The sequence below is a fragment of the Phocoena sinus genome, chromosome 2 (genome assembly GCF_008692025.1).
Source record: "Phocoena sinus isolate mPhoSin1 chromosome 2, mPhoSin1.pri, whole genome shotgun sequence".
Lineage (NCBI taxonomy): Eukaryota > Metazoa > Chordata > Mammalia > Artiodactyla > Phocoenidae > Phocoena > Phocoena sinus.
The window spans coordinates 8,711,564-8,737,493 of record NC_045764.1 but is presented as its reverse complement, the minus strand read 5'-3'; the positions used below and the strand labels follow the sequence as shown (position 1 = coordinate 8,737,493).

Here is a 25,930-nt window from a genome sequence, read left to right as displayed (position 1 = left end):
CGTTGAGAATGGTCTCGGAGGTCAGCAGGGAGGCCCCTGCCTGCAGAACAGCTCTCTGTGAGACTGGGAGAAAGGAGCTGTGTCTCTTAATGTTGTCCCCGGCCTGTCTCCCTAACGCTGATGCAGCCGTTCTTCCTTTTTACAGAACGACTGTGAATACTGTCAGTATCACATCCAGGCCCAGTACAAGAGGCTCAGTGCCAAGCGAGCAGACCTGCAGTCCACCTTCTCCGGCGGCCGAATTCCAAAGAAGTTTGCCCGCAAAGGCATCAGCCTGAAAGAAAGGCTGTGTCAGGATGGTTTTTACTACGGAGGAGTTTCTTCGGCCTCGTATGCAGCCTCGATGTGAGACATTCTCAGGGCTTCTTTGGGGTCAGCGGTCTTGCTTGTCTTCTTTTAAGAGTAAAAAGTGTGGTTGTACATTTCTGTCCCGGTGCTGGAAGACTTGTACAGGTTTTATCTTTCATAGCATGCTGCCTGGAACAAGATGGCTGAGGACCTCTTTCGTTCCCGGGAAGAGAGGAAAACACTCAGAAAGTGGGGAAACTAAGTCAGGTCATGGTGGTCTTTAACAGGGAACCCACACTTCCTCTTTGGCTTCTAATGTGAATAGTGCTGCTTTGTCAGGGCTGATGGGCCGTTAAAAGTGTTAATCATAGTGTCGACATACTTGAAATCATTTCCCTGAAGACTATTAGTGTGAGGTTGCCGACCTCGTGGAACCCACATTTAATTTAGTGAATGAATATGCAGAGAAGCCTCACGGGGGAGGGGGCGCTGCTCAGGCTGGCATGCGTGGCCTCCCCTCTGGGGATCTCAGTCTCTCCCTGGAGTCCCTGAGTAGATGATGGATGGCCTCGTCCCTGTTCTCTAGAAAGTACATCTGAGGATGCGGCAGGTGGGGACCTGGCTCAAGGGAGCTACACTTGGTCCAAGAACAAAACAGATTTTGTCCTCGATCCAACAGAAATTGGGCTAGAGGACTCTCACTTCCTGTATATTTTGTGATATCAAGCACATTTTTAAGATTTAAAATAATTTCTGTATTTTACCAAATTGCAAAAAGCAATACACATATGTTATTTTTAAAAAATGTATGTACAGTTTAGCCAAAAGGAGACAGTAAAAACCATCTATAATCCCACCACCTAGATAACTGTTTTGGTATATGTGGTTCTAGGGGGTCCTTTTTTCTCAAATGTATAACGTTTTAATAGTATAAAATGAGATCATAATATACCTATACTTTGCCAACGTTCTTTTTTCCCACATAAAATAATGAGTTTTACTTTGTGGAACATTCACTTATGGCATTATTTTTAGTGGCTACATGGTGTTCTTTTACATGGCTCTGTGATAATTTAAATAAGTCTCCATGGGTAAACATTTATAGCATTTCCAACTTTTAACAATACAAACAAAGCTTCCGTTAATATCCTAAATTTTTGCATAGGTCTTAGGTAAATCCTAGACTACTTGGTAAGTCCTAGTCTACTTGATCAAAGTGTTGGCATATTTTTTATTTCTCTTGCCAACTTGCTCTTCCGGAACGGCCTTCAATCAAATTTGTAGGTCGCCTGTTGTTTTATATCTGTGACATAATGCACACACCAGTTATGCTGTAGGGTCATGGTATTAAGAAAGTCTACTTACATGGTGATTTGAGAAACGTTGACAGTTTGTAATAAATGACTACTTCTGTGCCTCCTTTACCTCACAGAGCATTGAAGTTCAGTGATTTTCCTTTTTTGAGGGGGTGACTCTTGTCATTTCAGTGCAGCTGCTGTCGCACCTAAAAAGAAGATTCAAACCACTCTGACTAATCTGGTGGTTAAGGGCACAGACTTGATCCTTCAGGAAACTCAACAAAAACTCGGTAACTTTGTTTCTAGATACTATTTTTCTTTCTCAGGTTTAAACATGTAGTCTTCAGGATTGAAACTGGTTAGATCCTAACACTAAGTTATACTTGGTGAGTGATGTGGCCTCAGCAGAACGAACCAAGCTTGGTTGGCAGCATCTTAAGAAAAAACAGCATATTAATCTTAGCTGTGTCTTAGCTTTTTAAAATGTCTTGATGGGGACTTCCCTGGTGGTGCAGTGGTTAAGAATCTGCCTGCCAATGCAAGGGACACAGGTTCGTTCCCTGGTCCAGGAAGATCCCATGTGCTGCGGAGCAACTAAGCCCGTGTGCCACAACTACTGAGCCGCGCTCTAGATCCCGTGCACCACAACTACTGAAGCCCGCACACCTAGAGCCCGTGCTCCACAACAAGAGAAGCTACTGCAATGAGAAGCCTGCACACCGCGACGAAGATTAGCCCCCGCTCACTGCAACTAGAGAAAGCCAGTGTGCAACGAAGACCCAATGCAGCCAAAAAAAAAAATAATAAAATAAAATAAAATAAAATGTCTTGATGTATCTGGGTCTAACTCTTAGTGTCCAGCACTAGAATCAGTAGTATCAGGTTCCTAGTCAAACTCGTCGGTTATCTTTCATTAAAACAGGTCTAGGTTGGAGAATGCCACCTCCACCCTGTCCTTGGGGCTCTGTTCATAACAGTGGTCCAGGTCTAGCATGGATCCTCATGCATAGTGCATATTCCAGGAATAGTGTATGAAATGACCCTGCAGGTATTAATATTCTAATCATTTTTCAAAAATAAGATACATTTGTCTTACCCTTGCAGTCCTACTGGTCTGAGGTTAGAGGTGAAAGATTCTCTTTTCTCTTGATATTCCATCTACTTCATTTACAAATAACTAAAGTTATGAAAGCAGAGTTTAAAAAGGGGTAAGTCACATGACATAAAATACTCTGAATTTTGAATCCTCTAATGCTGGTATTTGTATATTCCAGGAGTACCCCAGAAGAGATTGTCTTGCTCTGAGGAATTCAAGGAACTGATGGACTTGCCTACATCTGGAGCCAGAAACTTGAAACATCATTTAGCCAAAGTCAAGTCATCAGGTAGAGTCAGCCTGTACCTGCTCTAGTGTCTGCACGTGGGTCCCCACAGCCTCTCAGAACCCCCTCAGCCTGTGCCTTGTGTTTCAGGGGTAATGGGGAGCCCGAAACCTGCTTTCCAGTCTATCTCGGCATCAGCCCTCTTGAAGCAACAGAAGCAGCGTATGTTAGAGTTGCGGAAAAAGAAATCAGAAGAAATACAGAAACGGTAGGAGTCACAGATTTAATGTTCCCTGTTTAGGTAGCTCATCTCAGGAATTCTGAGGATGTCTTAATAGATTTCAAAAGTGTGACTTTGGATTTGGGGTGGTTGGCTACCTTTTTAACTTTGGAAGTTTTTAAAAAATTAATTTTAACATAACCTTTAAAATTATAAAGCATTTTTAAAGTTATGTATTTCTGACTTATGCTAGTAAATCCTGAGACCTGGTGGTACAGGCTGCAGTAATTAATATCACTGTGGAAACAAGAAAGGAGTAACATATAAAGACAGTTTTGTGCAAAGGGAAAGTAGGTGTTGAGCTGTTTGGTGCCCATTTCTCAGTTTTGCCACAGTTAGGTTTTTAATTACAGGCTGGGCCAATGCGTAGATTCTGCATTTGTTCAGGTCAGTGATAAAAATGAGGCACTGAGAATGGAGAGTCATTTCAGAGGCAAAATCAAGTGGAAATGGGTGTGGAAGGTAAACAAATCAAAGACTCTTGAACTCAAGTTATGCAATGGTAGTAAGAGCTACTGTTTACAGTCACCCAGCATGCGCTGAGCCACCATGCTTTACACTGTACACACATCTAATCGGTCCTTACCACAATCTGCAAGGTGTTATTATCCTTGTTTTATGGCTAATGTAACTGAAGACCAGAGAGTTAGTAAGTGGTGGAGCCAAGTTTGAACTCACACCTACCTGTTCTACTCCAGTGTTGAACCATTATGCTGTCCCAGATCTAGGCTCCTGTAGGGTACCTAGTTCCGTGGAAGAGGACACCTATTACGAGTCAAGAGGAAATGCTTTGAATTTGGCCTCAGGCAGGTTAGTTTGAGGTGCTGGTGGGATATCTATAGAGGTATTCATCAGGGGCCTACAGATGACGTAAATGTATATATATGGACATAAAAATGTATATGGAGTTGTGAACCTTGTAGGGAGTAGAAAGCACCCGTCAGTTTAAAGGCATTAGTCTGAAGTTTTTCAGAATTTTGCTGGCCAAACAAAACATACCTTTGGGCAGGATCTGCTAGGCAATTTGCAAACTCAGCCTGGAGCCTACAGGAGTGGGGATGTGGTAGGGGAGAGAAGACTGGCCCAGGATTACCTGGTACTACTAGTCCCGAGCCTCTCACTTATGAGCAGTCGGCTCTTGGGCCTCAATTTCTTTATCCCTACAATGAGAGGTTTGGCCTAGATGATTTCTGACCTTTGTTGTTTTTCAATAGTCCTTAAAGCCATATATAAAATAATCACTGTGTGAATTATAGCACCTTTCTGTTAGGACTTCCAAATGTAACAAATGTGTTATCTCTTCCCAGTAGAGGAAACAAAATACAGAGAGATTCGCTGAGTTCCTGAAGGATCTCAGCTAACCGGAGGGCTAGGAATACAGTCCACAGCTCGCCTTCAGGGCTGGAGGTGCTCCATAGTCTGCACCCACTGGAAAGCTAGTTGATAAAAATAGTAATCAGTTCTACACTGGTGAAGCAATTAGCACTTATTCAATGAAAAACCAGTTAGCTTAAGAGTTAGTGAGGCTAGTATTGTTTTTACTGTGCACTAATCTGAATTAATAACCAAGAAGGGAAAATTATTTTACTGACGACTGCTTATCAGCTGGTGGCCTGCCTGCGGTCTCCCAGTCTGCATGTTTTGTGCTCGTGTGCATAGTTTGTGACTGCCTATTTCTTAAAAGATTCCTCCAAAGTGCGAGTGAAGTTGAGAGCCCAGCTGTGCCATCCTCTTCTCGGCAGCCCCCTTCTTGGTCTCCACCAACGGGGGCTGAGTTCCCCAAGCTGAAAGGAACCCCAGCCATACAGATGCCAAAGCTTGGAAGGGACATCTCAGAAGGAGATGATGTCCTATTTTTTGATGAGTCACCACCACCAAGACCAAAACTGAATATGTTAGCAGAAGCCAAAAAGGTAACTGGCATCTCTTTTCTTCACCACTTGAATTTGTATTCTGTGACACACAGCTGGTATTTCAAACTTTATATACCTGTGACCAGGAAAGACAGTCCCCTCATACCTATTTATTGATCATGATAACTAGAGTCAAAGGAATTTTAAATGATAATGGGTATCAACATAATGCCATTAATTTAATCCAAGAGAACTAGCTACTGTCTCCATACTAGTTCTTGTTGGGCTGCAGGAGATAACCTAGAAGAAGATACTGTTTTACAGCTGGAGATCCTAGTATTAGGGGGAAACATTCTTGGAATTGTTGAGGCAATTGAATTGTCAAATAGTGGTTTAAAGAATCCTTCTTTAAAAGAAATCTTACACAGAAGCTCAGTCTGTAGACAGATAAAAGCTAAGCTGCTCTGATTGAAGTGGGAATTGGGGGTGGTCAGAACCCCACCACCTCAGCAAGCTCTGTCTCTCCTCTTCCTGAGTCACCCTGAGCCCCCGACTTGAGCGTCTTCTCTTTATTCTAGTTAGCAGCTAGAACCACATGAAGGGCAAAGGCTAGCTGCAAGCCAAAGCCATACCTACAGTAATAGTAATAGCAATTATGCACGTATGTTACTGTGTGTCTGTGATATGTGCATACATGCTATTTACTATGTACAAGTACATGCTTGGCTTGCATTGTCTCATTTTATCCTTAAAACCACAACCCTAAAAGGTAGGTTAGTGCTGTCATCCCCATTTCGTAAATGTAGAAACTGAAGCTGAAAAATTAAGTCAGGTTATAAACTAGTAAGTGGCAGGGCTGGAATCCTTTCCTAATCTGTCTATTCTGAAACAAACTTCCAAAATGTTTATGTGGTTCCTCTGTGGGTCTAAAAGCCTACACACTAGCTGAAGGACTAGCTGAAGTTTAACTATTGATATTTAAATAAGCTGAGATTTGTTTTACTAACTTAGAGACCTGTCTTCCATTCTTTAAAATTTTAATAATTGTGTTAATAATGCTAAGTCAAATGAAGATATATTTTGCTAAAGTATGTTTGAGAACAGCCAGAATTCACTGGTTAATCGCTGGAAAGGGATACAGAGCTACAGATGCCTATCGCATCTTTTAGATTTTTATCTCCCTTTCTTTCCTTTTTTTTTAGTTGGCTGCTATAACCAAATTAAGGGTAAAAGGCCAGATTCTTACAAAAACAGACCCAAACAGCATTAAGAAGCTAAAGGAACCCCAGGATGTCCTGGCAGTGAAGGAACGTGTAGAAAAGAACAACACATTTTCTCCTCAAGGTACTGCGAATGGGAAACTTAGTAGTAGGAAAGAGACACTGCTTATAAAGGAAATGGTCCAAAACATAACCAGCCTCCCTGACATCAAAAGACATTATTTTATTTCCATTTACCTCTATGGAGAGTACCTAAGTAGAATTTCTGCAGTTGGAACTGATTGCTTTTTATAGTCACGTTAAATTAAAATGAAATTATGCACAATTTGAAAACTTGAGATTACTCATTGGATCTTTGCACATGCATATTAGTAGAAAGATTTGTTTTGAAAGAAGTAGAATTCCTTTGTTTTAAATTGCCCTATTTTTATTTTTAAAACTCTGAAGCTGGCAGTGTCCTTTTAACATGAGTTTGTAAATAGGAATTTTGTTGTTGTTACCTATTTTCATAATTGGCTCTTATTTTAAGGTGAAAACGATTCTAATTTAGTGGTCAAGTCTGCCATCCCCTCCTGCATATTCTAGTTTGTACTTCTCAACTCAGTTCTCTAAGAGCCATCCTTTGCTCATACCAAGTGGGGGTAAATGCAGTTTGAAGGGTCTTGTTTGTAGGGGGAGACGCAGCTGAGTTGGCGAGGCCCACTGGCCCTCTGAGGTTCCTCTGTTCACTCTTTTTCTTTCTGCTCTAGCTGAGGATGAATTGGAGCCTGCCAGGAAAAAAAGGAGAGAACAGCTTGCCTACCTGGAATCTGAGGATTTTCAGAAAATTCTAAAAGCAAAATCAAGGCACACGGGTATCCTAAAAGAGGTAAAAAAGAGCCCAGAAGGTCAAAGGTGACAGAGATGTCCTCAGACTCGGGCTAGTATTGTTAAGACTCTCTTCCTGTTTCCTTAGCCGAGATGTTAGTTGTATGTCAGTTTGTTTGATTTTGTTTTGAAGAACAGGAATATTGCTAATAGATTTTAGCTTTGCCTTTGTTGCATTGAAGAATATCATTCAACATTATTTAAATTGACTTCAGTATTATAAAATGTTTCAGTCAATATTTTATAACTTTGAAGTATATTCTATAAAAATGTCAAATTAATGTGTTGTACACCTAAAACTAATATAAAATTGTTAAGTCAACTCTACTTCAATTTTAAATGATTAATTAACTCTTTAAAATGTTTACCTGTAGTTATGGCTGTGAAGTTATGTTTTAATGGCTCTCCACTATCTACTATTTTCTGCCTTGCAGTATGGGAAGGGATTTTTCCATTCATACATTTTTATATGGACCCTGCAAATGCTCTAAATCAGTAGTTCTCAACTCAACACTCACAATGCCCCTTTTTAATAACAAGTGTTTTGTATTGTTCTCTTATTATCCTGAAATTAAATTTGTGGATAATGTAAATTACCTAGCTAGTAATTTCAAAAATACCAATATAATATCCTAGCTGTAATATAAAGAGGAAAAAAGGAAAATGTTTATAATAAAAATGTGTATTTCATTATGTAAAATACATGGGCACAGCTACCCTTGAAGAAGTAATAAAATAGAGGCTTGGATTTGTAAGTATATATGAGTGGATTTATAATCAGGCAGCTAGCCGTGAATACTCAGTAGATGTGTTTTCTTAGAAACTTGAATACCGTGGGCCTATTTCTTTGACAATGTGGTTTATATTTTTAAACTTTTGAAGACATCAAAGCACAGTTGTCTCTCCACATCCACAGGACTTTTGGAACAGTCAGTGTATGTGAAAACCATGCACAAGTATTGTGGTGTTGTATATAATGCTTTTAGGTTTGAGGGTTATAATCGGGTTTTTCATCCACATGGATGCCCTGTAGAACATTGAGAACAATCCTTTGATGTGTAAGGGACTGTTCCATGCATTGCAGAAGGTGTAGTGTCCGTGGTCCCCGCCCGTAGCAAAGGTTATGGTCACTGGGATAACAAAAAAAGTACTCCCACAAATTTTCAAAATGTCCCCCACTTAGTGCCTATATGCCAAATGATCTGCCTTTCTTTTGATTAACAAAGGGCTAACGAGACAATGATATAACTTTCTACTGGACTTGAAACTCAGTCAGGAGAGGTGCTCAAGCAGACCCCAAAAGACTGTAGAGCTGAGTTCCTTGGTTCTTGTGGCCACCAAAGACCTTGCACCTTTTGCCTGGTGCAGCTGCACTGACTCGTGCTGTGACCACATCCTGCCCTGAATATCTCTCTGCCCTCACACCTCCTACCTGTGTTCCAGACAAGCAGGGAGTGTTCCTGCCAAGTGCTTGGTCTGGAGAATAGTATCGAATAGATTGGGCGTCATCACTGGGGAAGCATCCAGCACCTCTCCCATAGCTGAATCTATATTGGAACAGTGGAAACAGTTCCCTTCTGGTGCGCACTTGATCTGATGATGCTGTTAATCACATCAGTAGTTTAAATTTGTATTTAGTGTCTCACACATCACCAAATGCTTACATACCCTCTTTTGGCCCATTAAGGGGCTTGTTTCTGCCCACCGTCTGGGGTTGCGGTTCATTGATCCGTGTCCCCATACAGTTAGCTTGTCTGTTCAGTTCAGATTTGATTACTATTAAGCAGCTGCCTGAGTCTATATCAGATTTGGTACAAGGTCTTCTGGATGTCTTGTCATTCCAGGCCGAGGCTGAGCTGCAGGAACACTATTTTGAGCCCCTGGTGAAAAAAGAACAAATAGAAGAAAAGATGAGAAACACCCGGGAAGTGAAATGTCGAGTTGTGACATGCAGGACGGTGAGTGCGGGAGACAGTTCTCCCCACGACCTGTCTGGGGTTGCTGTGACTCAGCAGGATGTGGAGAGTCTGTGGGGTGTGGGCCCACGTCTTATGACCAGAGTCCTGCCTGGGCCATTTAATTAGGCTGCAAACCAAATGGCGTCCGATAGCCCAGCACCGGGCTTCCCGTGACCCATCCACTGAGCTCTGATGGTAGAGCCTTTGTATTGAGATGTTCCTCATTTGGCCACAGCTCCTGGTTCTGTGGAAGAGCCTCTTCCTGTCTGACCACTGGACTGAGTATTCTTATCTCTCCTCCTCAAGTTTTAGCATGCCGTCAGTCCATAGTTTCTAAGACCCTGGGGCCTTGGTTGAACAACTTGATTTGGCATCAGATGTCATGATCAACTACTGTTGTTCACTTCTGCTCAGGTCCTAACCTACTAGATTGAATCTCGGGGCAGAGTGTGAATTGTATTATTGTCTCTGTTTGAGGAATTTTTACCCTGAGTCTATTAGAAAATTCAAAATCCTCTACTCCTCAACATTAATCAAAAATGGCCAAAAAAAAAAAGTTATTGCTGAATACTACTCCTTCCATTACCATTTCTTTGAAATATGTCTGCATGGCTAATCCGCTTCGTGAACACATGTAAGAGGAGAAAGAGGTTTAGTTTACCCAGTGCAATTTTATCTGTCTTTATTCTTTTTAAAACCTTAGATTCTCCTTTACATTTAGGGGGTGGGCCAAAAGGTGGAGCTTCCTTGAGAAAGTTCAGACTGTGGAGAATCAGTAAAGCTTTTACTTCGTAGGACAGCTTTTCCTCTGACAGCGTGGCTGTATTAGGACAAAGCTGGTGTATTCATTTCCTGTTGCTGCTGTAACAAATGACCACCAATGGGTGGTTTAGAACAACACAAATTTATTATCTCACAGTTTTGCATGTCAGAAGTGGGTCTTGCTGGGGTAAAATCCAGATGTCAATAGGGTGCGTTCCTTTCTGGAGGCTCTAGGGGACAGTCCATGTCCTTGCCTTTCCCGGCTTCTAGAGCTCACCTGCATCCCTTGGATCGTGGCTCCTTCCTCCATCATCGAAACCAGCAATGGGAGGTGGGGTCCTCTCGTCACAAATCAACTGATTAGCAACTGTAATTGCATGTGTAACCTGAATTCCCCTTTGCCATGTAACATAACATGCTTGTAAGTTCCAGGGAATAGGGTATGCACATCTTGGGGGGATTCTTTTGCCTGCCCCAATTGGCATACCACTCTCCTCTACCCTCTTTGAGGCTGCCAAGGCCAAAAGTTATTTATCTGGACTCAGTGTGATTACCCGAAATTACGTTGCACACTGTCTGGCTCTGTTTCAACCTTCACCCATCATTTCTTGTTCTTTTCAGTCCTTTGAAGGATCAAAATTAAACGTAAATTACTTAATATCTGTCTTGGTTTTGCTGTGTATGAAATAGGAGTAGTAATAAGTTTATAATCCTTTTCAGTGGCCTTCTAAGAGAAAATGAAAGAGCAGCTCATCATCCTTCCTGAATAGGCCCCATGGGTGTAATCTGTTGCCTTACAATCAGGGACTACAGTGAATACAGGGCAGACCAATCAAAGCTACTTAGAGATTTCCAATCCTTTTCTTCCTTCGCCCTAGCTATTGTCTTGATGTCACAGAAGATTATTGTGTATTTTACACCTGACATTGGGGCAAACGTGAGAAGAAGTGGTATCAGTAGGGGGAAAGTCAAGAAATCACATGATCACTGCAGCCAGAAGATAGTAGCTCCGCCGGCACCTGCCTGGTGGCGACGAAAGAACAGAAGTTCTCAGGACAGGCTGCCCTTGTGGCGGCTGGCTCATTTCTCCTTCGGAGCTCTTGACCTGACACGTCCCTTTCTGCTGTTCTGTGCAGTGTGCTTACACCCACTTCAGGCCTCTGGAGACCTGCGTCGGCGAGCAGCACAACTACCACTGGCACGACAGTGTGAAGAGGTTTTTCAAGTGTCCCTGTGGAAACAGAACTGTCTCCCTCGGCAGGCTCCCCCAAAAGCACTGCAGGTTTGAGAATTGCTGGGGTTCTTGGTCTCATCCAGGCTTCCTGAACCTTTTTCTAGTTCCCATGTGATGCTGTTCCCTTGGAACTGTGGACAGTCCTTGACCCCGGGAGGGTCACCCTTGCTCTGTGCCACCTTACGGCTCCTGGGTATCCCCAAATGCTCCTGGAGGGAAGGGACCCTGCCCCTTTCACAGCTGTATCCCCAATACTAAATATAGGGCCCAGTGCATAGTAGGTTATCAGAAATGTTTGTTGAATAAATAAATGGAGCCTGCGTATGGTGGGTTGGTGAAATATGTGTGTTTGTGGGGGGCTTGGATAGGGAATTTTTTTTCTCTGCTGTAAAGAGTTATTTGTTTAAATTTTTATAATATGTGAGTATGTGTGTTTTAAGGGGCTTTTGCTTTTACTTTGGGTGGGGAATTTTGGATACAGAGGCAGAGCTGCTGTGTTTGACTACTCAGGGGGCATGCTTCATGTAGAACAGCCTGAGGAATACCTGTGCAGTTCGGGGTGCAGTTTGTAGAACATTGTCCTTGGTGCGTTCAGTGCTCTCCTAATTTATGTATTTCTCTGTCCCCTTCTTCACTCACATATGAGTGTTGTTAGATATCTTTTCTTATTTTCCTTTGATTTATCAATGTGGTACATTACATTGTTAAGTTTTTCTGAAGTTGAACTTTCCTTTTTTATTCCTTGGATAAGCACGACTTATCTTGATGACTTTTTTATTTCAGCACACTGTTATAATCAATTAGCTAATATTTCATATGTGATTTTTATATCTATTCATAAGTGAATTAGACCTTTTTTTTCCTTTTCTTTTATAGACCTATCTTGTTTTCAAACCAAGATTATGTGAGCCTTATAAAACGAATTGGGCAGCTTCCTGAAATAACCTATCAACTAGCAATTATTTCTTGAAAGTTTAGTAAATCTCAGCTATAAAATTATTTAGGCCCTGTTCTTGGAGGAAAGGGGTGGCTTTGATTACCATTTCAATTTCATGGTCTCTTTTCTACCAATTTCAGCTTTTTATATTTTTATAGGAATCCATTTCATTTAGATTTTCAAACTTACTAACATTTAGTTGTCCCTAATGTACTTTTTTCAGTCTGTTACTTGCTATATTTTATTAATAGGTATTTACTATATTTTGTCCTGTTGTTTTTGTTCTTCTGTTTTTCAGAGTCAACCTTGATAGAAGTCTCTGCATTCTGTTAACCTTTCCAGAACACGATCTTGTAGTTTTCTAAACATTTATTGATTTTCTTTCTGTTTTCCTGATTTCCACCCTTATCTTTATGTACTTATTGTTCTTTGGGTTTGCTTTGTACCGTTTTGTGTACGTTCTTCAGTTAAAAGCTTAAACTCAACTTATTAGTATGTAACTTTCTTGTTGCCTCATAAATCAATTTTTTTTTTAATGAATTGAAGGTTTGTGGCAACCCTGAGTTGAGCAAGTCTATTGGCACCATTTTTCCAACAGCGTTTTATTTATTTATGGCCATGTTGGGTCTTTGTTGCTGTGCGTGGGCTTTCTCTAGTTGCGGTGAGTGGGGACTACTCTTCGTTGAGGTGCGCAGGCTTCTCACTGCGGTGGCTTCTCTTGTTGCGGAGCACAGGCTCAAGGTGCGCGGGCTTCAGTAGTTGTGGCACGGGGCTTAGTTGCTCCACGGCATGTGGGATCTTCCCAGACCAGGGCTCGAACCCTTGTCCTCTGCATTGGCAGGTGGATTCTTAACTACTGTGCCACCAGGGAAGTCCCCTCATAAATCAGTTTAAAGCTCCTATTTCCCTCTAAGTAGTTCTGCTTTAGCAGTCACCTGCAAAGTTTGGTGCTTAGTTAAAATTATTTCTTAATGTCTTGGATGATTTCCTTTTTGACCCAAGAGTTAGTAATATATATGGGATTGATTTTATCTTTTTTGTTATTAATTTCTAACTTTATTGTGTTATTCTTGAAGGACATAATTTGTATGATGTTGATTCTTTGGAATTTGAGGCAATCTCACTATCACCTCTTCACCAGGATATTCTCACTACCTTTTTGTTTGCTCATTTCGTTTTGGTTGTTGTTTATTTCCTGGACCCCTAACTCCACTCTCATTTCCAGTTTCTCCAAAGCTGATTTAGGATGAGGGTGGGGGCTGGTTCATCACCTTGTCAGGAGCTGGTTTGTGCATCTTTTTACAATCTAGGTTAGAATTGTTCTAAGTAGCTATTTGTATATTGATATTTGACTTCTCTCCAAAATATTGTAACAGCAAGAGCTTGTGTAAAGCATTTGATTATCAGAGAAATGTGTTCATTGAGGATAAGCAGTAAGTACAACTCAAATGGAAGAACACGATGCCTTTCAGCCTCCAGGTGGCACTGTTATTTTTGTTAACACCTGCTTTCTCTGGTCTCTCTCTTGTCAATTCTTGATCTCGAGCAGAAATGGGCAAACTGTTTCTGTGAAAGGCAGATAGTAAATATATTAGGCAGGCACTGTGGTTTGTTTCACCGCTCTTGTGGCAGCCATAGGTGATGCTCAAACAAGGAGGCTTGGCTGTGTTCAGCAAAACCTCACGAAAACTGTGGCAGGCTGGATTTGGCCCTTGTGTTATAATTGCCAACCCGACAGTAAGCTGTGCGTAATATCGTCACTGGTCTGGTCGTAGGCCACGAAAGTCTCTCAGTAGACATTCAGCTGGTCTCTAGCTGGGGAAGGTGAGGTTCGGGGCTAAGTCCTCGGGCAGCTGATGCTCAGGGCGGGAGTGGAGTCTAAGCCAGATGGGGAGGAAGGTTGAGGCTGGTGGGGTGACCCCTACAGCCCGGACCCTCTCAGATCCAAAGCTACTGGGAGACATAGTCCCACGGCTTCACTATATTTCTTTTCTGTTTCTCTCTCTCTTCTCCAGAGTAAACTTCATAGACAGTGAGCTTTCCCCATAGCATCCGAATGCCTCCTCAGAGTTGGATTCACCTACCATGTTAAAAAGTGAGAATGAGAGTCTCCAGGCCCTTTGAGTGAAGAGAGTGAAAAATCTCTGGGTTATGAAAAGATTTCCTTCCTGTTGTGTTGGTTTCACACCAAATTTAACATTGACCTTTGAGTGGAAAATCAAGATAGCACTGTCTTCCCTGTTCTTACTACTGAAAAAGGGGGAGGTGGGGAGGATTGTTCAAACCAGAAGGAAGAGTAATCCTTTCTTATCACAGCCTTTTAGTTCCAGAACAGGAGAAAAAGGGGCAAGCCATAGGCTGCACGTAGCTGTAGGCTGGCTTCCTCGATCCAAGGATCTTCCCAGTGACCGGCACTAGAAACCAAGCTCGCACTCACCACCTATAGCATGTGTAGCCCTGTTATACTACCATTTGAAATTCCTTCTCTGAAGTATCTAGCTTACTGCAGAGTTGAAGACCATTTCTCAAATCACTGGAGTATTTTCAGTAGCAATAGAGCATAGCCTGGAATATGAATGTCACCTTGATCAGCTTCTGCTTAAATGGGGGAGATCTTCCCCCAAGTGCAGGGAGCACTGTTATCTTCACGTCTGTGGGCCCATAACCTCACTGCTGAGTCAATCCCATCTTTTCTGTTTCAGTAATTGTGGCCTCTTCAAGTGGGAACGGGATGGAATGTTAAAGGTATGTCATCTGCAAGGTGGTGGGTTTTAGTGACCCATGCAAATAATATTGACCCATTTCTTATTAAACTATTTTTATTTTTCTAGGAAAAGACAGGTCCAAAGATAGGAGGAGAAACCCTGTTACCAAGAGGAGAAGAACACGCCAAATTCCTGAATAGCCTTAAATAGCCCCGACTTCAAACAGGTACCCACAGCCTACATTGCTTCTTGTGGTTCTGGAAAAGCAAGAGTATTGGCTCTGAATTGCCCGTGTTCCTGATTGACAGGATGAATACTTGCTAAGCCTACAGCTTTGCCTCCTTCCTCGGTTGTGTTGGTTTAACATCAAATTTAACATTGACCTTTAAGTGGAAACTCAAGGTGTCATTGTCTTCCCTGTTCTCAGTACTGATGGCAGAATTCACAGTTTTTATGCCCCAAACTGGAAGGTAGATAGAGAGTTGTGTTTCTCTCTCTTGGGCTGTAGAGAATGCAGTGTTGCTTCTTGATCACAATAAGGCTCCGGTGTTTATATGGACGCCCAGAGACAGAAGAATGAATTTAGCTCAGGTAGCCTGCCTAACTTCTGGGCTCCAGTTCCCTCACATGTAAAATGAGGAAGGTTGGACTAAATGATCTTGAAATGTGTCTTTGAGCACTCGAAGTCTAAAAATAATATAACGTTTTGCCATCTAGAAAATTATGACCGTCGCCCTTGGTAGAGTCTTGCTGTATTGATATTAAAAGCTGGGTTCCTTCTGTTGATTCCACTGTTACCTCTCTTTTGTTCTTGGAAATCAAGTCACTGACCCACTTGGCATTTCAGTTCATATCTATGTGGTCTCTGTGCTGTTACGCTATCGTGGAGCTCTGTAATGGAAATGCCTAAACTCTCATCATTTTAAAATGTTGCGTTATTTAAATATGGCTTAAAGAATGTGAAACCTCTCACCAAAACAAACATAAAATTTGAGAAGCCATGAAGCCCAATTGGAGAACAGAAACAGTCCACAAGGAGAATCCTCTGGAGTTTGGGATTTGCAGATATGCTTTATCACACACGTAAAGAATTATAGGTCGGGGATTGCTGCATGTTGCAAGGTGAGGGGCAGCCTGGGTCTCGTGGTTACGCCCGAGTCTCAGCCCTTCCGCTCACTAGTTCTGTGACCTCGGCCGAGGTGCCCGTCCTCACTTTCCCTGTCTGCAAAACGAAGGCGATGATGTCTTGGTGGCGCGGACTCATGTGAGATAGCGCGTATGCGCAAGGGCTCGGTAGGTGCGGCTTTTGTTACGCTTCCCAGGTAAAAGCACAGAGACCCGAGAAAGCAGGCCCTGAAAGGAGAGTTTGGTTGCGGGTCGGGAGGCGGTGTCGCAGGTGAGGCTGGAGAAGGAGGCGGTGGCAGACCTTGAACTTTGCAGTGCCTCCTTGGCTGTGGTGAGGACATGGGTCTTGGTCCTGTGTGTGCTGGGACCCACGAGAGGGTTTTCAGCAGGGGGCTCTCTCATACCACTCAGCTGCTGCGTGGAGAATGAGGCGGGGGCAGGGGTGCTAAAGACAGAACGATGCTGGCAGATCGCAGCACCTGAGGGAAAGGAACGGCAGTCTGAACGGAAGGGTGATGATGGAGGTGGACAGTGGTGGATGGCCTTAAAGGAACAGACAGATTGTGCCGGAGAGGGAGTCCAGGGTAGCGTTCCGGGTTAGGTAACTAACTGCATGGATGTTGAGGGGAAACTCTGAAGAGGTGGGAGACAGACAGCCCAGACGTTCAGCTGCACCAGGCTTCCCACCCAAGGGAGATCAAGGCCGTGGCAGGAAGCAACTCTGGGGCAGCTTGGCCCACAGGGCAAGACCCATACGGTCTGAGGTTCCCCCAGAGGTTGCTAAGGGCACTTGGGAATGTGGACTGTAGCCACCATTTGGTACAAACATTAGGTGCTCAATATGCTTCTGAAGAAATAGCAATTTTATGAGGACCAAGGGCCAGAAGAATGCGGTCAGCATTCCAGATAAGGCACGATGGGGTTTCACTGGGTCAGCTCCGTCTTGTCCTTCAGCCGACTCAGAGGCACCCATAATGTCTTGGGTCTTTGCCCTGAACCAGCCCAGGCTTGGGAGTCACCGTCAGGAATCAGGGTATATGACTCTGTTAGAGTGACCGGCAGAAGAATAGATGGGGAGATGAATGTTACTCATGGAAGATCCTTTCCAGGTCATTCCTCAAACACAGCTCAGTATTTATGGGTGAAATGATAAAAATGTCGAGGATTGACTTTCAAAGCAAAATAAAGGGATGGAAGGCAGCAACGGGGCTTTCGGTGAACCACAAGTGGCTGAGTTACTAACTGTTAAAGCCGGGTCATGGGGACATGGAGACTACTGCTCATCTCTGTATTGTCACTTATGTTGTAAGATGTCATGATGAAAAGGAAGAAAACAAGATAAGCAGCTAGAGCGTGCTTTCTCTGTGACACCTGCCCAGTGTCCCTGGGAGCAGTCGGCGCTCCTTCCTCCAGATTGTTGCTGTATTTTGAATGTCGCTCTGGCAGGGAACTTATTGTAATGGGTTTGTTTATCCATATCACCTGCTAGCTTGTATATTTGAGTGTGGTTCAATTTCCAGGTGCCAAACATAGTGCTGACCTACTGGTGCTCAGTGAATGTTGGGTGGGTGGAGGGATTTTACAAACTGTGAATACAAGAAACTTAATGTTTTCTGAATTGTTCAAACAAACAAACAAAAAAATAGAAGTATAGGTCAAACCTCACGCAGGTTACTACCAGAAAATTCCATTTAGGAGAGTCCTCTGCCTGGACGACCTGATTTTCCAAATACCGTTTGACCCAAGTGAATGCCACTTAAAGATTGGGTCAATTGATAGGATTATTATATTGGGATTTAAACTCTAGCTAGGAATAATTTAGGTTTCCCCCAAGATGGTATTATAGTAGGGACATAAGGTGGTTGTGAGAGATGGTTGCTTTAGGTTTCCGAGAGCCAGAAATAAATTTCACATGCCTTAGATTTCATCGAAGTCTGCGCTCTGTGCATAGAAGGTGCTGTGTCTGATGCTTGCGTTCCCCCTAAGGTCACATCCTTATAGCTATATCTTTAGGAGTATTTCATTTTCCAGGAGATGTGTGTGTGGTTATTTTCTTTAATTTTTAACAGAGAAAATGTTTAAGTTTCAAAAAGAACCAAAAGCACTTGAAATTCTGATATTTTTGATGGCTCATCTTGAGTAGATGTGTTTGTCCCATAAACCTAAAAGAGAGCTATGGATCTGAAGTAGGTCACTACTGAGCAGCTGCCCGGACACAATGCCAGGTTGCTCTTTGAGGAGCCCCTTCCTATGTAAGCAACTTGTTCTCGTTTAAACCAAGGGTGTTGTCAGAGTCCGGATTCACTTGTATATTGTGTATAAGTCATGTAGTAACATTCTTTATAAAGGTTAATGGGTGAGCTGAACCTAGATGCCCTCTGTTTTTAAATTTGATTTTTACATTTTAAATAATTAAAAATATAATTGAGTTACTTCTCAGTTACTCTAGGTGTTGCGGGGCTTCCGCTGGGTTGCCTTTGTGTGTGTGTGTGTGTGTGTGAGAGAGAGAGAGAGAATATTCAGGGATGGGAAGGGATGGGTGGGCTGGAGGGGCCACGCACTTGTTTGCATTGAAAACGTGATTCATCGTGAGGCAAGTCTTTAATCCTGCCACCTTCTTTATCAATGTGTATTAAATGCTTTCATATAAATCCAAAATGTGTGTTTTTTTCTTATGCTGTCTTTGACAACGTAGAGATTATTGTATAATCACGGGCCATCAGAAGAGAGTAAGCGCACGGTGGTCTAAGTTAGTACACAAAAACTGGCCATGTCCGTCGTGGTTGATCACAATGTTCTGATCTTTACAACAGATTTTTTTTCCTCTATGCCTTTTTCCTTTATTTTCTTTTTTGGTTTATTTTATTTATTTATTTGGCCGTGCCACAGGGCTTGCAGGATCTCAGTTCCCCGACCAGCCATCGAAACTGGGCCACGGCACGGAAAGCCCAGAATCCTAACCAGTAGGCCACCAGGGAATTCCCTATGCTTTTTTCTGTTTAGAGGAATTAAGTGGGTTTTTAAAGAAAGTCATCTTTTTCTTGAGTTTTGTTAAACCATACTTTCCCTTTCCAAACAACAAAAGGAAAACTGAACTAATGTAGGTAACAGTGATCCAGAATAGCAAATAAGAAGCTTCTGAATGATTGGTGTGGAATTGTCCCCAAAGGGAACTTAAAACATTTAAAGTTTCCACTTTTAAAATTTTTCCAGTTTTCAACTTCTAAAAACATTTCAAGTTGATATATAGCTAAGTTGACAGGCAGTGATTGAACGATTGAGTTCTTGTGTAAAAGTTGATGATAGAAGTAAAGCTTGATGTTTATAAGAGATTAAGTGTCTGACAACATTAATTTTTTAAAATCAGGAGAGTAAGTCTGTTTGCCTGAGTTGTCACTGCTAGCAGCCCATCAGAGCCTCTGCTCTTACAGGTAAAACAGACATCTCAGGTGCCACGAGGAGAGATTTCCAAACAGCACCACTCAAAAGAAGGATGACTGACCCCCAAAATGAGATTATGTATTTACCAATATTGAAGAAAGAAACGGTGATATATCTAAAGAAAATAACAGAGAGACACAAAAGGTGGAAGAAATCAGTTGGCATAAGTCAGCAGCAGTTTGTGAAAAAGCTGTGGAATTTTAGAAAATTAAAGAAAGACAGCATAGCCACACAGCTGAACTCTCCAGATCAAAATGGGGGAGAGGCCTGCCATGTCCTGCACAGTCAGACCATGTATCCAGTAAGACTGACCTGCATTCTGGAGAAAAGCAGGACATAAGTAATCGCGGTGGTGAAAACTCAAAGCCATTTCACCAAAGAAAGGAAGAAAGAACTCGAAATATAGAGAGAGTGGATTTTTGTTATTCACAGTAATTATGTCTCATAAAGTCACCAGCTGAACTAGCAGATACCCAATCACTGCTCCTAGAGGAAATACAGGCTTAGGTTCCCTTGAGCCTCTGGTCACGTCTTCTTCACCGGATCAATACATAACCTTGTATTATGTGTGTTTCTGTTTAAAAACACCTTATTTAATATGTATCGTCGATTCATTAACATGGAACTCACAGCCGACAGCAGTGTATCTCCTAATGGAACAAAGCTGATCTCATCACACACTTTTTCTCCAGAGGGTGCATCCCAGCCTTCTTGCCCTCAGGAACACTTAAGCACTATGCCTGTGGGCCATTTTCAGCAGCAAAAGTACACCAAAGAAGCACAAAAATGTGATGAACGTGGCATGAAAAGGACATCTTTTTACAGCATCAGAGCTGAAACCAGCAAAATTGTTGTTCTACCTCAGCTGAGAACAACTTAGATTTCTCGTTGGTCTGCACATGTGCATGTCCGTAAGTGACCACAAAAACACCACATTTATTGCTTTTATAAATTGTAGCAATTAGGTGAATTTGGAAAAACATGGAATCCACAAATAATGAGGAGCAACTGTGTAATATTTCCCAAAACAGGGCCAGATCGGGAGTGTCCCCATTTTGCAGATTAGAAAATTACGTGATTTGAAACTATGGGAAGAAACCAGGATTGCAATCAAGTCTGTGGTAATGTTGCTTGAGCAGAGACCTCTCTATTGGTATTTTTTTAAGTCAACTTTATTAAGGGCTACATTTCACACAGCAAAAGGCACACATCTTAAGTGTACAGTTTGGTAAATTTTGATGAATTTATACATCCACATGACCACCACCACAAGCAAGATAGAGAACATTCCCACCACCCCAAAAAGTTGCCTCTGCCACTTCCCAGTCAGGCCACATGCCCTGGTCCCATCCATCACTGATCTGTTTACAATCTGTTTAGATCTGTCTTTCCTAGAGTTTCATATAAATGGAATCATACAGAATGTACTCTTATATTTCACTCTGCATATTTTGAAATAAATCCATGTTATTGCCTGTGTCCATAGTTCATTTTTTATTGTTGAGTATTTCAACTGTATGGATATGTCACTGTTTATTCACCTGTAGATGGACATTTGGGTTGGCTTGTTTCCAGTTTGGGGCTGTTACGAATAAAGCCATTAGCAATATTCAGGTATAAGTCTTTCTATGGATATGTTTTTGTTTCTCTTAGGTAAATATCTAGGAGTGGGATTCCTGGTAAGTATGTTTAGCTTTATAAGAAACTGCTGGGGCTTCCCTGGTGGCACAGTGGTTGAGAGTCCGCCTGCCAATGCAGGGGACATGAGTTCGTGCCCCGGTCTGGGAAGATCCCACATGCCGCGGAGCGGCTGGGCCCGTGAGCCGTGGCTGCTGAGCCTGCGCGTCCAGAGCCTGTGCTCCACGGCGGGAGAGGCCACAACAGTGAGAGGCCCGTGTACCGCAAAACAAACAAACAAAAAAACTGCTGAACTGTTTTCCGAAGTGGCCTTTTACATGCCCACTGATGATGCACCAGAGTTCCATTTGCTCCACACCCTCAACAGTACTCGGTGTTGTCAGTCTTCTCAGTTTTAGCCATTCCTGATGGGTGTGTGGTGGTATCTCATTGTGGTTTTAATTTGCATTTCCCTCATGACATCTTTTCCTGTGCAATTGGCCATTTGTATATCTCTTTTGGTGACATATCTGTTTACTTATTTACTGGGTTGAGTTGTAAGAATTCTTTCTGTGTTCTGGATACAAGTGCTTTTTGTGGATATATATATGGTGAATATTTTCTCCCAATTTGTGGCTTGCCTTTTCATTTTTTTAAGTGTCTTTCAAAGAGCATTTTTGTCATTTTGGTGGAGCCCATTTTATCACTTTATGGTTCATGTGTTTTGTATTCTAGCTAAGAAATCTTTACCTGCCTTAAGATCACAAAGATTTTCTTCTAGAATTTTTTAATATCGTTTTAGCTTTTACTATTAGGTCTATGATCCATTTCAGGTTAATTTCTGTATAAGCTGTGAGGTAAGGGTTGTGGATCCTTGTTTTCCAAATGGACATTTAGTTGTTACAGCACCACTCAGTGAAAAGATTATAATTTCCTCATTGGATTATTTTCACTTCTTTGTCAAAAATCAGTTGACCATACATTTTGGGGGTCTACTTCTGGACTTAGTACTGTTAAATTAATCTGGATGTCATTCCTTATGCCGGTACCATTGTCTTAATTACGGAAGCTATATAATAAGTCTTGGAATCAGGTAGTGTTAGTTCTCCGGCTTTGTTCTTTTTAAAATTTGTTTTGGCAATTCTAGATCCTTTGCGTTTCAATGTAAATTTCTGAATCAGCTTATCAATTTCTACCCCAAAAACCCTGCTGAAATTTTTATTAGGATTGTGTTTAGTCTTTAATATTAAGATTTTGTATCTATGAATATGCCTCTCCATTTATTTGGGTCTTCTTTAATTTTCTCAGCAATGTTTAGTGGTTTCAGTGTACAGATTGTATATGTATTTTGTCTTTATTTTTAAATAGTTTTGATGGTGTCATAAACGGTATTTTTTTCCATTTTAATTTCCAATTATTATTCTGCATACATGCTAGTATACAGAAATACAGTGCATATTTGTCTATTGGCCTTGTGTTCTGGGACCATGCCAAACTTACCTACTAGTATAGCAGCTTTTTTATACATTCCTTAGGATTTTCATATGGGATCTTGTTGCCTGAGAAGTTTTAACATTTCATTTCCTGTATGACTTTTTTTTCTTGTTCCCAGTCTGAGGAGGAAAGCATTTTCCTTCACCATTAAGTGTCAAGGAAGTATTTTGAGTAAGGTTGGATGAGATCTCTAAATAATGGTGTGGTTTTTCTGTTTGTCTTCTCTTATATTCCCTGGAGTGATGTTATCAATTGACCATTAGTGGGCTCAACCTTGAGAGGAGGAAGTGGATTCAAGTCCTGAGCTAAGTACATTTTCAGGTGGTGATGCTGACTTTATTACATAATTATTAATCTTGCCCAAACAAAAGTAGTGTCCAGTTGTGTGTCATTCGTGCACTTTGAGTTAAAGGTTCAAGAAAAGCTGTCTTCAGTGACTTACTAAAGGAATGTACTATTCTCTCTTTTTCAGCAGTGATTTCAAGGGACCAATCTAACGGTATTTTTGGGTTTTTTATCATCTAAATCCGCTTACAAAATAGAAAATAGCTTGCACCTTGCTACTACAATTCTGTGCTGGGTACATGATAAACAAACCAAACATGAGCTAATAAAATCATACTCGAAGGCTCCCGGACCTCACTGCCTCATATTAATGACGTTGTCATTTTATTTAGAAAGTTTTTAATTTGGGAGCCTACACACTAAATGGTTCAGGCTCACTAGTGTGTTATTTGAAACTCATTATTACAGGGTCTAAATTAATGAGAAATTATCTAGAAAAATATTTTTCACTTTTCGCTTTATGTATTAAATCAGTGTTCTTTTCAGTCATGTCCCCTCAAATGTTGCCATTCCCATAGGAAGCTTTTTCTTTAAAAGGCTTTATGAAAACTGCTTAGCTATAAATTACTATACAGATTTTCAGTGGTAGAAAATTAGTTTAATATGTAAAGTAGGCATCACTGGTCAAAAATGAATTTTAAAGTTTAAGAATAAAAGTGGAAAAGAAGTATAGATGGATACTTAGATGTGCACAGGTCACTTGAAGGATGCTCAAGACTTGGGGATGATGGTTTTCTTTGGGAGACAGGGAAAGGATATTGAATTCTTTTTTGTCCTGTGAAAAATTTAAATCATGTGTATACATTACCTATGCACAATATTTTTAATTAAAAAAATCAAAATAACGTGGAAAGTGGACAAAAGTTCTTTTACAGTGGTAGTACACTGTAAGATCACAGAGTATACCAGTTAAAATTGTGAACTAGAATATCCATACTTAACCAATTTGCTTTTGGACAAATCCCTTAAGAACTTTTAAATTATGAAAAACTTGCCAAAGAATTAGAACGTAATGGTTGAAAAGGAATTAGAAATGAATTTTCCCAACTAAATATTTTTAAAAAGCATATGACACCTTTCTTTAAAAAATTTAAAATCATTTTGGGTCTTAGGAAAATTACCACCTCCTTCCAGAAATCTAAGTAAACAAAGGCACGTGATAATAAGTTACAAAATCTCCCCTGGAGCACACACACTCTCAAAAAAAATAAAAGAAGAAGGAGAAGGTGAAGAAAAAAATAAAATGACAACATACAGAATTAGTGGAAAAAAATAATGAGTTTTCACCAATTCATCGTTTGACGAAATTTGTTTTCAACCACTTACCTGGAACCCCTAAAGGACTTGGGGATGGTAAGGAAAGAACAGAGAAGAGTTAGAAGAATGTCCCAAAGGCCACCCTTTTGACAAAGCCTATCTGAAAATATAGATCCTCCGTTACTAATTCCTATGAAATTCAGCTACCCCGATTCCGGTCATGTTTCCTTTGGCATCCTTCTCCCTACCCAGGAAATGGCTGCAATTGGTTCTGAGAGAAGGAATTCTAAAACCCTGAGGTATAATGGGGCCCTTGTTACGGATGGGGTAGAACAAGGTAATAGAATCCTTCCTTCTGCCAGAATTCTTTATCTAGAGCTGACATGCCAAGTCTGGCTCTTGAACAAACAAGGAAAGGCTGCTTTTCTTTTCTTTTTTTTTTTTTTTTTTTTGCGATACGCGGGCCTCTCAGTGCTATGGCCTCTCCCGTTGCGGAGCACAGGCTCCGGGCGCGCAGGCTCAGCGGCCACGGCTCACGGGCCCAGCCGCTCCGCGGCATGTGGGATCCTCCCGGACCGGGGCACAAACCCGTGTCCCCTGCATCGGCAGGCGGACTCCCAACCGCTGCGCCACCAGGGAAGCCCGCTGCTTTTCTTTTAAACCGGCCACTCACCGAGACCATTCTTGGTATTTGACATCTGTATGGCTCCGGCGTTCCCTCCTGTGTAAGCAGCAGGCTTTTTGAGCCAGGTGGCTGCAGAGTATGGCCTTGAGTCAGACTCCATCGGCTGCCGAGCACCTGGTTCCTGGCCCTCCGGTCAGAAGGCGTTGGGTGTGTGATTGTCACCATATGAGCCAGACTGTGGCTCCTTTGTTTCCTGGCTGAGGTGAGAGAGCAGTGCTTTGCCTTTTCTCTGTTGTACATCTGGGTGTGTGAAAACACACGCACACCCTCGTCAGTTGGGGTTACCAACCTAAAGGGTCAGGGGCTGGATCTTCTGGCTTGGCATCTGGCTCCTGGTCAATCAAGAGGGCATTTCATGCGGGTAGAGCACAGGCCCACTTGGATCGCTGGCCCAGCATCTGGCAGCCCTGACTCAGGACCTGAGCTAGCAGTCAGCAGAACTTGCACCTGCCCCATGACAACCCTGTCTCTCGCTTCCCCGAGTAACTGAGCTAAGCAGAGGCACTGTGGTTCCTACATGCCTGTAGCAAGAATTTCTCATCTGTGTGTGTGGCCAGGTACCATGAGGGCCCCGCCCCCGAGAGCACAGACCCTGGACCAGGGGGTCTGTCTGGCCCGTTTGCTAAGGCTCCCTGTCCTGCTCTTTTCAAGGGTGCGGTAGGAAGCGGGTGGGATGCGTGTGTGAGGCTCCTGCCCTGTAGTTCAGAGAGGACCATCTCTGACCTATGTTCCCCTCAAGCTGACTGATTTCTCCAGTGTAGACCAGAGATCGCAGAGAGGGAGGACAAATAGCAGAGCTCCCTTTTGGTCTGTTCAGCTTTACGCCCCGAAACTTTGGAATACTCATTCCTCCCAAATAATTTCAGTCTCATCAGGTAATAAGAAAAAACAGTAATGAAATATTGAGGCACCTGCAGAGTTTTTATTTCATGCCAGTTTCTTTCACTGCTATCACCTCCTAAGTTGAAGCTCCTGGTACTTGTAGTGGGAGCCGTGGGGGGCAGCGGGCTTCCTGAAGAGCCTGTCTGTTGAAGATAGGCCCAAAGGCGGGGGGGGGGGGGGGGGGGGTGGCCAGTGGGAAAATGTAGATTGTGTAGGTGGGGGGTTCACTGACAACCTGGTTTCAGATAAAGTGCTGGCTCTACATGAGGTGGCTTGGAATGTGCATAATTGCTTGATCACTAAATGTTTTTAAAGATTTTATCCCAGTCTTTTAAAAAATGACTTTGCATTCATTGCACA

The 25,930-nt window shown here is 42.2% G+C and overlaps 1 protein-coding gene across 3 annotated transcripts in view; it reads left to right on the top strand.

Annotated features, from left to right (window-relative positions):
* The window catches only part of MCM10 (minichromosome maintenance 10 replication initiation factor), a 39,804-nt gene extending 18,967 nt beyond the window's left edge, over window positions 1-20,837 (top strand). The window contains exons 10-21 of one of the 3 annotated variants that reach the window (XM_032624844.1): window positions 146-345; window positions 1,776-1,876; window positions 2,861-2,971; window positions 3,059-3,176; window positions 4,873-5,101; window positions 6,244-6,385; window positions 7,011-7,129; window positions 8,973-9,086; window positions 10,985-11,130; window positions 14,722-14,764; window positions 14,851-14,950; window positions 19,281-20,837. In XM_032624844.1, coding sequence (XP_032480735.1) covers window positions 146-345; window positions 1,776-1,876; window positions 2,861-2,971; window positions 3,059-3,176; window positions 4,873-5,101; window positions 6,244-6,385; window positions 7,011-7,129; window positions 8,973-9,086; window positions 10,985-11,130; window positions 14,722-14,764; window positions 14,851-14,934 — 1,407 coding nt within the window. In that variant the 3' untranslated portion in view covers window positions 14,935-14,950; window positions 19,281-20,837. Of the gene's footprint in view, window positions 1-145; window positions 346-1,775; window positions 1,877-2,860; window positions 2,972-3,058; window positions 3,177-4,872; window positions 5,102-6,243; window positions 6,386-7,010; window positions 7,130-8,972; window positions 9,087-10,984; window positions 11,131-14,721; window positions 14,765-14,850; window positions 18,505-19,280 lie in introns of those variants that run through there. The other 2 variants (XM_032624842.1, XM_032624843.1) reach the window with 2 other exon arrangements.
* Window positions 20,838-25,930: the final 5,093 nt, after the last annotated feature.